Raw genomic sequence first — 13671 nt, forward strand, 5'->3', positions numbered from 1 at the left:
GCTTCAAATCAAATTATAATTATGACATTTTTCACATGGCTTAAATTATATAAAAGAGACCATTTTTTCCCCCCTATATTTCCATTTTTAAAACAGGAACTCAACACTAACAAACATCCTAATATTTCATATTGCTAAAAGCTCCTCTTGCAGCCACTGATTAGCTTGATTTAGTGAAAAAAAGATGAATTGCATCATCTGTGTTTTTCTATTCTTAGAAGAAGAAGGAAGAGAAAGTTTGAGACAAAGCAGAGAGAGAGAAGGACATGAAATTAATTGCTTTGCAACAAACACAAACTTCATATAGACTTGTCCTTTCTGTGTGGGTGCCCAAATGAAAATGAGAAGCAAAGAAAGGCTCATTCTAAGAGAGGGCCAACACTCCTGTCTGATGGGAGCCGTGCTGGAGCGGGGGGACTTTGGCAGCCCAGACCCCTGCTGCCACCGGACGCTGCCACGAGGCACCCTCAAACCCGCTGACGAGATAAGGGATTGCTTCTGCCTCAGAGCCCTGCTTCCCCTGATAAACTTCTACCTCACCCACACCTAGATCTGAGATATGCAGGATACACTCGTCTTCAACGCTCTCAGCAGGAGGGAACCAGTGGCTTCAGCCTGCGTGTGCTCCAGATAAACTTCCCGCTTTAATCCGTGCCCTTTGTGACTCCTGGAGCTGTCGTAGTCATCAAACCCTAACACACTGCTGGACAGAGTGCTCCAAATTCGATTCCATTCACCCAGCCAGACTCCAGGGCCTCTGCTTACTGCAAATATGACAGCCAGCCAGAGTTAAAAGGAGTTTGAAAAACTAGAGGGAAGAAATTTGTTCTCTGTCCACCTCTGCCCCACCAGCCTGCTCGCTATAGCAACATATTTTCAAACTTTCATAAACAGAACAAATAGGATTATCCATTACCATGTCAGCTTAAGTGATAACATAAATATATATCACAGAACATCTGCCACTAAATCACTGTTTATAGATGTCAGATCTCATTTATTATTAAAAAAAAAAAACCACCAAAACAAATGTTTTAAAGCCTTCCTTATTATTTCACAAGAAGTGACTGATTTCTCAGCTGTAAGGTGGAGCTATTCTTTCTAATAGAGAAAGAATTACTTTAGACAGAGTAACTTCTATTATAAACCTCAGTCAGGAATTACATTAAGTGGTAGTCACAAACACGTTAGTGTTGCCTGAGTTACTTCATCCCAGTATGCAGTCTAGAAAATCCAGCATATTTTCCCCATTGATTTTCCTCATCAATCCCCATTGATTTTGCATGAAAGAACATGGTGCATCTCAGAAAACTTGCTTTTATCTTACTTTTCTTCAAAGAGTAGAAAATGTAGATCGAGACTTTATATTCTGATATCAGCAATAAAATATCTAAAATTTACTTTAAAAAGAATTTATAGAGAGTGCTCCTTATACACAGAAAGTACAAAATGCTAAAACTCAGAGTCTGTGTTTATAGTGCTGCGTTTAGCTGGGAGAGGACAGGTGGGACAATCTTTTGCTTTTGCATTTTTTAATTTAATTTGCTCTGTCCATTTTTCCCCTCTTTGTGTCAGCTGCTTTAACAACTCTTAAGTCAGGCACCCAGGGATCAAATTTCCAAGTCATGGAATTATTTCTGAATAGGCAATCTCTATCCTCTCAGGTACAAGTGAAAATCTGCTTGCAAAAGCCACTCATCTGTATCATTACAAACTGACCTCTCCAGTCTGCCCTTTTAGCCACTCTCCAGTCAGGAACAACTCCAGAAGGCCGTAATATTTTGTTTTATAGGAGTTTCTGTTGGCTTGTTTTGTTCTATGTGCTTATAACTAAGTCATTTCAGACACAGAGAGCTAAAACATCTGGAAAATCCACACAGCTCTCAGCCCTGTGACATTCAACGTGTGCCACACAGGCAGAAACCGCGCCCCCGAGAGAGACACACCTTAAAATGGGAGTGTTGAGCACATCCTGGTTCTGATCTCTGCCAATTCCCCCATCTTATAAATCACACAGCCACTTAATGATTGCTGTGGAGGCTCCCAGACCGTGATTCATGGGTGCACTGGCAGGAGGTCATCGCAGAGGTTGGCACTTCACAAAGTGCTACAGAGCCGTGCTCAGCCATTACACTCCCCCACCTACGTATGAGCTAATTTGATTAAAGGTAGAAGATCAATCAAACTCTATTGCCTCAGAAATATTAATTACCTCAGCACTTTCCGACTTAATTATTAGCGTTCAGCCGTGGGGTTAGAAAAGCCCAAAACAGCAGAAGGCAAAGGGCCCAATGGGCAGATGTGGTAGACTGGGATGTATTCTAGCTTGAGATTTGTTATCTTTAACTAATGACAGCTTCTTTTTTATTCAAAATAGGCCTAAGTGCTATAGTGTGTTTATAACTCAGCAACAACTGAATGCAAATACTGCTGTTAGGTTTCAACCTTTCTGTGGAAATAAAAAGCACAGGAGATGGGAAGAAAAAACAAAAGCATCATTAAAAAAAATTCTATCTGTTGGCAGCCCAGTTTTTGGACAAGGAACAAGAAACTTAAGACTTTGTAGATTTATTTTTTCTTGTGTCCCAGCATGAGGTCTGAAGTCCAGCTGCCAGAGCATCTTATTGATGATGTTTAAAGAGTATATTTCAGCAACTGCAGAGTTTCTGATTATCAGACAAGTCAGCATGGCAGAAAATGCAGGCGTTTTTCCCAGGGAGAATGAGCTCCCTGTCTGCAGCTCTGTGCTGACCCTTTCTTCTCCACCACGCACCAGGGAGAGTTACAGGGCCCCCCAGGCTGTCACTGAGCTGCTGACGGGGCTGGGGCCAGCGGGGGCCAGCGGGGGCCAGCTCCTGTCACGCCAGCGGCCGGCGGTGGCACGGCCACGCTCCCGGACGGGTGAGGCACCAGGACCCCGTGTCCAGCTGGAGCTGGAGCTGAGCCCAGAGCAGAACTGGGACTCAGCAAACACATTCACCCCTGGATTTCAGATTCCCAGCGTGGAAGGGTCACCTCTTGTGTGACACACTGGATTTGCTGCTCTTACGGACAGCAATTTATTTGGCCTCTCATAAATTTATCCAGCTCCTTTTTAAAGCCAGGTTGCATTCCCATGCCCTGCTTCTGTACTTCCTCACTGCTCTCGTCTGCAGCCCCCAAATTTCCAGCCTTGGCTGGTTTAAAGGCAGCACCAGCTCATTTCCCTGTGAGCCAGCCCAGTGCTTCATTTCGGCTTCCACTCTCTGCTGTTGTGTGAGAGCAGCCCCAGTCCCCAGCCAGCCTTTACCTTGCAGTTTAAACGAGCCAATATTAATTCCTTTCTCTGCATATAGGCATCCATTCCCCTGTTATTAATAATATCTCTTTATGCTTGTTTCCCATTCTAATTCACCTTTCCTTAGTGTGGGAAGCCAACACTATTCATAACAGGCCTGCTATGGTGTCAGCAACCCCTTGAGGTTTTTTCATTTCTTCTTTTATCCCTGTACTAGGAGTAACCCAGGATTTTTTCCACAGTCACATTAGGTATTTGTGATTTATAGTTTATCTTTGTAACACTCAGTTGGTTTTTTTCTTTATGTCATTTTCAGCTGGTGATTTATACACTAGTTACATACACCAGTTCCTGTGAGAACGACTCTCAACTATTTGATTTCATCCCACTGCTATTGCTTCAAATCCTTACCAAATGCAATCCTTGTGTCATGCACACCTCCTCCTCCATTGTCAGGGGTGCTTGGCTTTGAGCTAGTAGAATACTTCATAGACATGTTCCTGCTTTTTAATGCCAAACTCATTAATGAAGGTAATTATGGAGATTTTTCCATTCTTGTATTATGCTATGTCTTTTAATTTGTAATTACTAATGCTCCACCCTAATGTCATAATAACAGTTATTAGCCCTTAAATATATATATAGATTAACTATACATGTATTCCTCAATGTTAAAAATACATATCATGCAAGTGAGATAATGGAGCTAATCTCGTACTGCTCTTGGGAAACCCACGATACCATTTATTGCATTATGTTTGTATATATCTTAGTTTCTTTGTTGAAAATGCTTTCCAGTAGTGAAGCTTGACCAGAGCTTTATTTTTGCTTGACACCCCTGTGTCTCAGAATTACAGAAGATAAGGAAAACACTATCAGTTTTGATATCCTGGGAGGAAGATTATCTCCTCTCCTCCACATGAATGCATTGAACCTGCTCTGACTTTTAGTGCCATTATCATCATTCTTCATCAGCCTGCCTTTGTGCTCATCAACATCACCCTTATCAAAAATTAAGTCAAGGTGAAAGTGTTCTTTTAATTTTGGGGAAGAATATATGCTGTCTTTAATCAGGAACAGATGTCTTCCTTGCTGCAAACCTCCCTCTTATGTGGTTAAATACCACAGATTGCAGTCTTAATTCTTCCTAAGACTGATTTGCTGCAGTCTGATGATCACTTACAGCCAGCAAAGCTTTGCCCCAGCTACTCATTTACTCATTTACTGTCCACAAGTTGAGCCTCCTGGAACAAATGGAACTGGGGAATCCATGTATTTAAAAATTACCTTTCCCCCTCCCGAGGGGTTGAACCCACAAGAATTCTTCTACCCAGTTCACCCAAACAGTTCTTCAACTGTGTAAAGGTCTGACTGGGAGGCAAAAACAGGCAGCCAAACACCTCTGGCAACACCAGCCTGACATGGCCACAAACTTAAGGTGTTTCTGATTCCCCTTTTGGCCACCCCTAGTGCTACACTTGCTGATTTTCAATGCAACTTTCTTGGCTTATTAGTCACTAATTCATGCTAAATATTCTTCATGGAGACCCCCTCTCCTTAATACACCAGTTTCCTCCTATTTGAAACCCTGAAATCTCAGTGTGATGTGCCTCATTAACTTTAATTTTCAGCTAGCTTTGTTTATACTTCCATTTTCTTTCTACAAAATGATTGCTATTATTTAATTGCAGATTACTTTCAGGTTTTCTGGCTTCCCATCCACGCACCCTGTCCCCAAGGTGCAATCATCCCTCTTGCTCTTCCCAATTTCTTGGCTGAACTAGGCATATTCTACCTTCTCCGAACAAAAGTAAGTAAAATAATTTTATTCTCTAGAGGAAAGGAAACAGATTTGATAAGGCTATAAAAACAGATGAAGCATGAAAATTTGCCATTAATATGTTACACATGTATTAAATAACCCAACATAACTGAGGTTTGCATGTACCTCTCAACCCCTTTGATCAACATCACTGCTTACAGCCACCGAGAGGGCACCACTCAGAATTTGCCAGGGAAGTCCAGACATAGAGAATTTGTTGGTCTTTGTCTATGTTTGTAGTGTGTTTTGCATTTAAACATAACACAGAGGGTAAAAAAAAAAGGGGGCAGGGAAGATGATTTGGTTAAAATCCTTAGCATAGGAAATTATTGGAACAGCCTTATTTGAGCAATTTATGAGCAGAAAATATACAAATATCACATACACGAGTGCTGTCACTTAAGGATAAGGTTCTCTACAAACCTACATGCATTTTTATATTACTATTTATTTAGTGTGACAGTTTATTGGCATCTCTTCCTTATGATGCATCTACCACACTGCACTTGGTGTTTTCCTAAGGAGGTAACTAAAGTAAGAGAACACAAATCATTTTAAATAGCCTATTTCTAATTTTAATTAGCACAGTCAATTAATTTTAAAGGTTTACATATAAATTTCTCACAGTTTTCTAACCACTATAACCTTACAGTTATTTTTTTTTCCCTCCTTGCTTCAGTCCTGTATTGGATGTGAGCTTGTAAAGCTTCCTCTCACCAATATTTCTCAGGTTGGTTTTTTTTTTTTTTTTTTTTTGTGTTTGTTTGGTTTTTAAAATTTTGTTATGCTCATTTTTTTCAGTGTTTTGCAATAAATGCTTTGCTATTGCTAGTAAATGGAAAGCTTCCAAATTGCAAAAATTTCCAGTATTACAGAAACAAATAACACCAAAGGATTGTAGTCAGGAGAAGCAAGAGGGAGAAACCCTTTTGAACATGTCCATGTGTGGTGTCACAGCTGCCATCAGCTTTCATGGTGTGCTTGGCTGGTTCTAGACACTGCTGACATCGTTTCACCCCAAATCTCTCTCCTTGGCAGGCAAAGTTGAACTGAATCCCCATCAGGTGACAAATTAGGCTTAACATTCCAGACACAGTGTTTCAGATTAAGACAGGTCAGATATGAAAGATCTTGGGAGGGAATGAAGGCCATGCTTGCTCTGCTGTATGAACTCAGATTACCTGCCCGTATTTTCCTGTCTCTTTTCACATTAACAACATTTTAGTCCATGAAGGAAGACAAGAAATACTTTGAATGCCTCAAGACATTCAAAATTAGATTTAACAAAAACCAACAATCAAAAATCCAGCAGAAGATTGTAGAGGAGACTCTCAATTCAAAGCTGTTTTCACTGTTTCACTGTTGGCTAAATGTGTCCTGCGTGCACAAGTGAACCACATGAACCTCAGGCTGCACCCTTGCACGGATCAGCACACAGATATTTGGTTGCTGTCATCTGCATCAAGTCACTTTGCAGCAGCACACTGAACACAAATATGCTGTGGGTCTCTCCCTTCTGCACTTAGATATAGGAGAGCACAAAACATCATCTATTTAAGTCTGCTTTTCTGGTCCTGCCACTAGGTGCTGCCATTAATATAAGCATAAAACACTAAAAAGGGCCACAGAAGAAGCTTTCCATGCTGTAACCATCGTGCTGTATCAATCAAACTATTTCAATAAGATACAAGTTGGAAGGCAAGAAAAATCTTCACATAAAATAAACTCTAATTAAACTGTGACTTCAAGTTTAAAACTGAACTGTCAGGTAATTAGACAGGTGATTAAACTTTCTTCAACTTCACACTTGGAAAGACATCTGACGCCTGCTCAGCTTCCACACAGGATGTGTGTCAATGACATTCAGATGTCAGAGCTGTGTTACTGTTAGAGCCACATTCTAGAAGTCATTTCTTCTCAAATTACAAAACCTGGGCAAAAAAGGCATTGACAAATCCCAAACCTGAGCCTCTTTGAAAATGGCAAGACAGGATCCACATGCCTGTTCTGAGAACTCCTATACACCAGGTCCTGTCCCACGCTCTCTGCAGGAAAGGCCCTGGATACTGATTTCATGTACATCATTCTCACTTCAGTAAAGTATAAATATCAGTTAGAAGCAACAAGAACGAGCAAGTTCAGACCCTGAGTATGAATAGCAAAAGCAGCAAATATTATATAATTCGATATTTTCCTTCTTTAGGGGTGTATTTGTAGCCCTTTAGAGCTTAACTCTGTGAAGAATCCAGTTTGACTGCCTAGAATATTATTAAGGATGTATTAGAGCCTCAAATACATAAACACAAACAAAAAAAAAAGATGATTGTTTCCAACACAAGATCAAAAACCTGTGATGGTTCTTGTCAGCTGTCTATCAACTTGGAAAACACAATATTCTGGTGTTATTTCAGGAAACAGATCAGTTTACAAATTTTATGAGGTCTGAAGCTTAGGATCCCCAGGTCTGCCAAGAGCCAGGCTGAATGTGGCAGAGCCAGCACAGAGTCAGAGTGAAAGCTCTCTGCTGGATGCTGCATTTGCCACTGCAGAGTGTAACTACCTTCTACAGCTATTCCAAGTGCATAGCACTAACTAATTCATTCCTCCTGATACACTAAAGCAGCTGAAATCCACCTTTTGGGCCAAGTTTTGCCCAGAACAGATGTATTTTCAAATCACTTATTAAGCCACTAACAAGGCCTTAGAGGCTTAAAGACATTCAGGTGTCTCTTTATCAATGGCACAGTTCAGTTTAATCCAGATAAGGAGCCTCTGGACAATTAACAGTTGACTAAAGTTCAGTGGAGTCTCCAACTGGCTATCACATCACAGAACAGCAGAGAGAGTAGTGCCAGTGCCCACAGCTCCTGTTGGTTTTTCCTCCCTGTTTTTGACATCACAAGGAGGCAGTGGCAATGGCAGAAGATGACAAACTCTTTTGAGATTATTGTTACATCGCTGCTTTCAAAAGACAAATCAAGAAACCCTTATTTCTGGAGACTGCAGTCTTTTCACAGAGCTGCCCATCACCCACGAGTTCCCTGTTGAACTACAGCATGCAGTAGTGTTGGAAAGGGAAATGTTAAAAAATGTGAATTCCCTCAGCACGGTATTTATGACCATTAGGGCAACAGCGTTAACCTCATCAGAAAGCTCCTCCGTGCATAGCACAGCAGGTCCATAAAAACACCAGGTCATCCATAAACCCTTAACAGCACCAAGTGTTTTATCTCCAATGGCCAGACCTCCCATTTTTAGAAACAGAAAGCTTCTTTGGCCACATTAAAATCGACGTTCACATTTAATAATTACCTGGAGAAACAAAAAGCCCCACTTTTGCTCCTGCAATGATTTAATAAGTGAGACGAGCGGAGTTCTGCACTTACTGGACTCGGGGTCCGAGTTGCCGTCGCCCTCCGTGCGGCTGTTGGGGGACGCCTGCTCGTAGAACTCGTCCTGGGGGAAGCCCAGGGGCAGCGGGTGGGACGTGCTGGCCCCGCTCGTGGGCTCGTGGTCTCCGAGCCCACTGTCACTGCAGCTTTCCTGGGAGCCATCTGGCAGGTGGAACGTGACACGGCGCTGGGGCTACAAGGAAGGAACAAAATTACATGGTTTCCACTACGGTATCAGTAATTGCTTAATGCAGCCAATTTAGGAAATGTATTATTTCAGTTATCTGCTGAGGACGCATTACCCAGAGTTGTGCACAATTTCAGGCTTTCATGAGCAGGCAGGCTGCTTTCAAACCCGCTTCACCTGACAGCACTGCCTGCTGCTGTTTTTTAAAAATGTAAGCCCTGATGCAAAATGAAAGACACCTCAAACTAAAGAGATTCTGTCAGACTTCACAAGTCTTTGGATACCTTTTGTATATTGACTTGGAGATTTCAATCACTTTTTGAGGCTCAATTTATTTCACTGCTGAGTTTTCTAGTTTTCAAAAAACATTTTCTTTCCCATTAAAAGCTGTTCCACACTTTTGGGCCTAAAAAATGTGGCACATCTATAATGCTGTTGGATTCTTCTAAGGCAGAGAAAGAACAAACAACAACAAGTCTTATGTATTGAAAGCAATTTTAATAGATTTTGCACAGGCGTTAAGCTAATGAATAAAAAGTAGGTCCCCCATCTCTCCTTCAGACATTTCATTACAACTCCTTTGATTTTCGTTATACAGACCTGCACCTTAACTGTAAGAGGCTGGAAGCTGGGAAACAGGGAGCTGAGGATGGAAAGCATCTCAGCCCAGCTGTGGAAGGAAGGGCCAGATGAAACAAAGCACCTGATGCACCAAGCACTGGAGAAAGTTTTCATTACCTAAGTGAATCTGCATGATTTAGGAACTGAATAACTAAAATGTAAATCCTTCCCAGTATTAAAAGGAAATATGAACAAAAAATAAGCAGCTCTCCTGATCATTTTGATGTGTCTGATATCCGTGTTTTGGAAACTTGAAATATGAAGCTTCAAAAAAACCCCAAAAAACAAACAGTTTAAAAATATTCTTAGGTTGTTGTTACTCAAAATTCCATTCGAAAGGCAATGCAAAACTTTGTGGATGCAGAACTGCTGGGCTTAGTAAAGCTGAAGATCAGACTTTTGATGCAATTATCCAAAAAAAGGATATAGTGTTTATAACAGAGCAGATGTTGGCAGGGGTCACTAGATATTTGGCTCCTATAGGGCAGTGGTGTTGAAAACATGCAATTATATTGAGTCTTTGCTAAAAAGTTCAGCTCCTCCACTTCTCAAAGTCTCTTTTTGTCACGGTGACATTATTACACATGCCCACAGACAGCTGCTGTACACTGTGTGCAGCCAAGAACACGGCAGCAGCAACTTCACCTGTGCCATTCCTGACAGGTGTGAGTGACAGAGCTTCTTAAAAGCTACCAGTAAGACACTTAGGGCTTTCCCAGAAAACCTGTTTCAGTGCTTCACCACTGTTAATGGAGAGGTTTTCTTCTAATGCTGAACCTGCCTCTTTCTTGTTACAAAATAAATCACTTCTTCAGCTCCATCCATCATGGTCTGCTTATTCCCACTCATCTTTCTGGCATTTGGCACTTTATTCTGCTTCAGAATAAACAGACCTTATTATTTCAATCTGTCGGGTGCTTCTGCTCTCTCTGGCTGCTCTCCCTGCACAGGAGCTTGCTCACAGCCCCGTGCCCTGCTCCAAACCCGGCCCCCAGCTCCAGCCAAGGTCCCGACAGCACCGAGCAGTGCAGCAGGATCATTTCACATCTCCTGCAGCCTCCTTTGCCATAGCAGCACAGCACATTTTCCTTGCCAACCACCACAATGCCCAGGTCCTTTTTATTGATCTTCTCCTTATCATTCCCTTTTTGGTTATTGCCATTGATTGCTGCAGCCTAAGAGTGGCACTTTGCATTCATTCTCCCTGCCATTCTCTGTTTCCAGATGATTTCATCCATTTTCAAGTATACTTTGCCTTCCAGTCCTGCTTTCCTGTTTATCAAATTTGCAGATTTTAGACTCTCCCTCATTTGACAGATCTTTGAGAAATATTGGAACAGATCAAGCCAAGATATCAGATGAGCTCTGAAGAGCTGAACACAGAATGACTTCCCATTACACGGGATGGAAATGGGAGAAGACAACCCCTCTGTGACTGCTGGGACAGCCTGACAGCCCACTGGGAAAACGTTCAGGTGGCAAAAGGTTCACAGCTGACACCCCCACAGCCCCCATGCATTTCTGGGGTCTCCAGGAGACTCGCTCATTGAACTCCACAGCGAGCTGCCTGCAGCTCCCCCAGGGCTCTCTGGAAGCTTGGCTGGGACAGTGGTTCTGCTCCTCCTGCTGCCTTTTCCCACCACAGCTGGGTGAAGATGCACGGAGTGTCTCTGCACAGTCCAAAAATCCAGATGGATCTGCAGCAATTACTGGTATGACTTATCCTATTCCAGTTCACTGTCAGCTGCCTCTCAGAGCCCTATCCACACCAGCAGTGTCAGACAACTCTTCCCTCACAGGTCAAATAACTTAAGTTTTACAGAGTTGATCCAGTGGAAACATTCCTGTGATGTTTCTCATTTACTCCCTGCATTCAAAACTTGCACAGATGTACAGCTATGACATGTGGAAAGGGAATATGCTAATTCTTTGATCTGAAATGAGTTTGGTATTCACAGTATGAAAAAAATCCACCTCCACTGCATGAGCTGCCTGTAAAAGCTGTATTTTGTGGGGTTTGCACTGCCTTTGTCTTGTGTTTGGTACCCACACCAGGTTATATCCTCTCCTCTCCAAGCTACCAGTGAATTTGAAGAATAAGGCATTCTTAAAACATTTTTAGCCCAAGTTTTAGCATTAGACACCATTACTAGCTTTAGAAAATGACTGGGAATACAATGGTTATTGCTATGTGCAACTAGTTACTACTTTGTGCATCTGGGATTCACTAAATGTAAACAAAGGAATATTTCTTTTCAGGGTTCACTGTCAAAATACAGCAGAAGTTTTTCACCAGCTGACAGTAGAGGAGACCAGAAAGTCACCAACTCTTTTTAACTGCCTAGCCCAGTGAGGAAAACCAAACCCCATAGTCCAAGCAAAATTAAAAATGTTACTAACGAACCCCCACGTTCAGTTAAAAATTAGTTGCATAAATTGAGATGTTCTTGGTTGGAAAGATCAAACCCCTGTGATTTAAAATCAACCGGCATCAGCTAAAGGCTCATGATTTTTAATTTGATCGTGTCCCTGAGTATGTCACACCTGATAACGCTGATGACAGAGCACTTTCAGAAAAATTTATCAAGATGAAAAAAGCCCAGCTATTCCTCTACATGGCAGTGCTGCCATTTTCTTAATTCATGCAGGCGTCAGACAACGATCTGGAACAAGTAATTCTAATAAAATTTTGCCAAAAGCTGGGACTTATCTTCTGTCACAATTATTTTGGAAATTTCCTCCTTGAGGCATTTAAATTTCAATTTATAAGATTGCGAAATATCCTCAGTCTCCAGCTGCTTTTCTATTTATCTCTGAAGGGAGCCAGCACCGATAGTAATAGAATAACAAGGATTATGGTTTATTTTATTTATCTGAATGACAGTTAGGATACTTTTTCAAAAAGAGAAATGCAAGCAAACCTATTATGTATTCGTGGAGGATTCTGATGTAGGAACTTGTAATACAGACAATTAAACTGATAGGGGACAATGAAGTGAAAATTTCAGGAAAAACATGCAGCAGCCTATAGTTTCCCTGGCACATTCAAAAATATTAAATTACTCTTTATTGGTATAAGAAAAGAATTTTGCTTGCAGAGATGTCATGGACCCAGACACAAATGCTGTCAGAGGCCTCAGACAGCATTCACTGTGTTTGGTAAAAGCCGAGTGTGTCTGGAGGGATCAAATTATCTCCGAAAACCGCAAAACCTTTTACTCTCATTATTGAAATTTATATGAAGACTGATCAAAGCCCCAAACTATTCTGTGTTCAATCTTTCACTACAATAATTAGACTGTGGCAGTGGGAATAATAAAAGATGAGTCTAAGTAAATAGCTTTGGGTACACTGAAGGGATGATTTCTGGTATTATACACCAGGGGTTAGCCAATTTATAATCAAAAAGAGAAAAAAAAAGGTAATAGAAAAACCAGCAGATATCAACTGAGGAACATTAAACTATTAACCTTATTATCTTCATTCACTGAAGCAAATTAATATCCTTTTAAAAAGAGATCATAAAGAAAAAACATTACTTTTTAATTTATGCTGAATTAATTATATTATTTAGATGATAATTCTGATTTAAAACAGACCTTATTTAGGAGATGCTGTGAGACAGCACAAATGAACAGGACTACTTCAACATTTCTCTCCACTATTAGCAGCCAGTAAATACAGAAGTAGTCAAATAAATTTTTAATCTTCTCAGTTGCTTGTTTACTTCAAATGCTAGGAGGATATGAAACACCTAAAATAACCAGAAAATAACTATCTTCAAGTCCAAGCAGTAAAGAAGATCCCTAATCAAACTACAATTTCCAGCTCCAATCTTTTTATCCTCAACTATCACCTTTTGTTCCAAAACAGCAATTTTTCTTCCACAGGCTTTCATTGAGACAAACAGGACCCAGCAACTATCAGTGCAAAATTCTCAGAATAATATTAAAACAAAGAGCCTGAAAGGATCCAACCATAAACCCAGAAGGAAATACATCTTTGTGCTGAAACTCAACAGAGACAGGCCAGTATTTTCATTTTTCCTTTCCCTAAACAGAGTAGTGTTGAGTACAACTAATGCAGCTCAAAGAGTTTCCCTCAACTCTTTTATAAGTCTGTATTTCCCATAAGTTTTGCAACTTGGTGCATTAAATCTAAGATCTTACTACATTATTTTGATGACTTTGTCATAGGCAAGTATATAATGCAGCCCATTATAGTTTTTGACTCAAATTAAACTTCTCTGGTTTTGCCAGCTGGTATCTGTATTTCTCTTGGAGTATCTATGAAGATGCCAAACCCTTTTGGTCACCATTATTACACACAACTAGAAACACTTCATTAACAACACATCACTGTTCCATTTAGC

At 40.9% G+C, this 13671-nt stretch overlaps 1 protein-coding gene across 1 annotated transcript in view; it reads right to left on the reverse strand.

Moving 5' to 3' along the window:
• PCDH11X (protocadherin 11 X-linked) overlaps nucleotides 1-13671 on the reverse strand; it is a gene marked incomplete at both ends in the record, with an annotated part of 390090 nt that overhangs the window by 109044 nt on the left and 267375 nt on the right. The window contains one exon of the mRNA XM_082289139.1: nucleotides 8486-8684. Within this exon, the coding sequence (XP_082145265.1) occupies nucleotides 8486-8684 (199 nt within the window). The remainder of the gene's footprint in view (nucleotides 1-8485; nucleotides 8685-13671) is intronic.

The sequence above is a fragment of the Coloeus monedula genome (genome assembly GCF_965178545.1).
Source record: "Coloeus monedula genome assembly, chromosome: 12".
NCBI classification, from domain to species: Eukaryota; Metazoa; Chordata; class Aves; order Passeriformes; family Corvidae; genus Coloeus; species Coloeus monedula.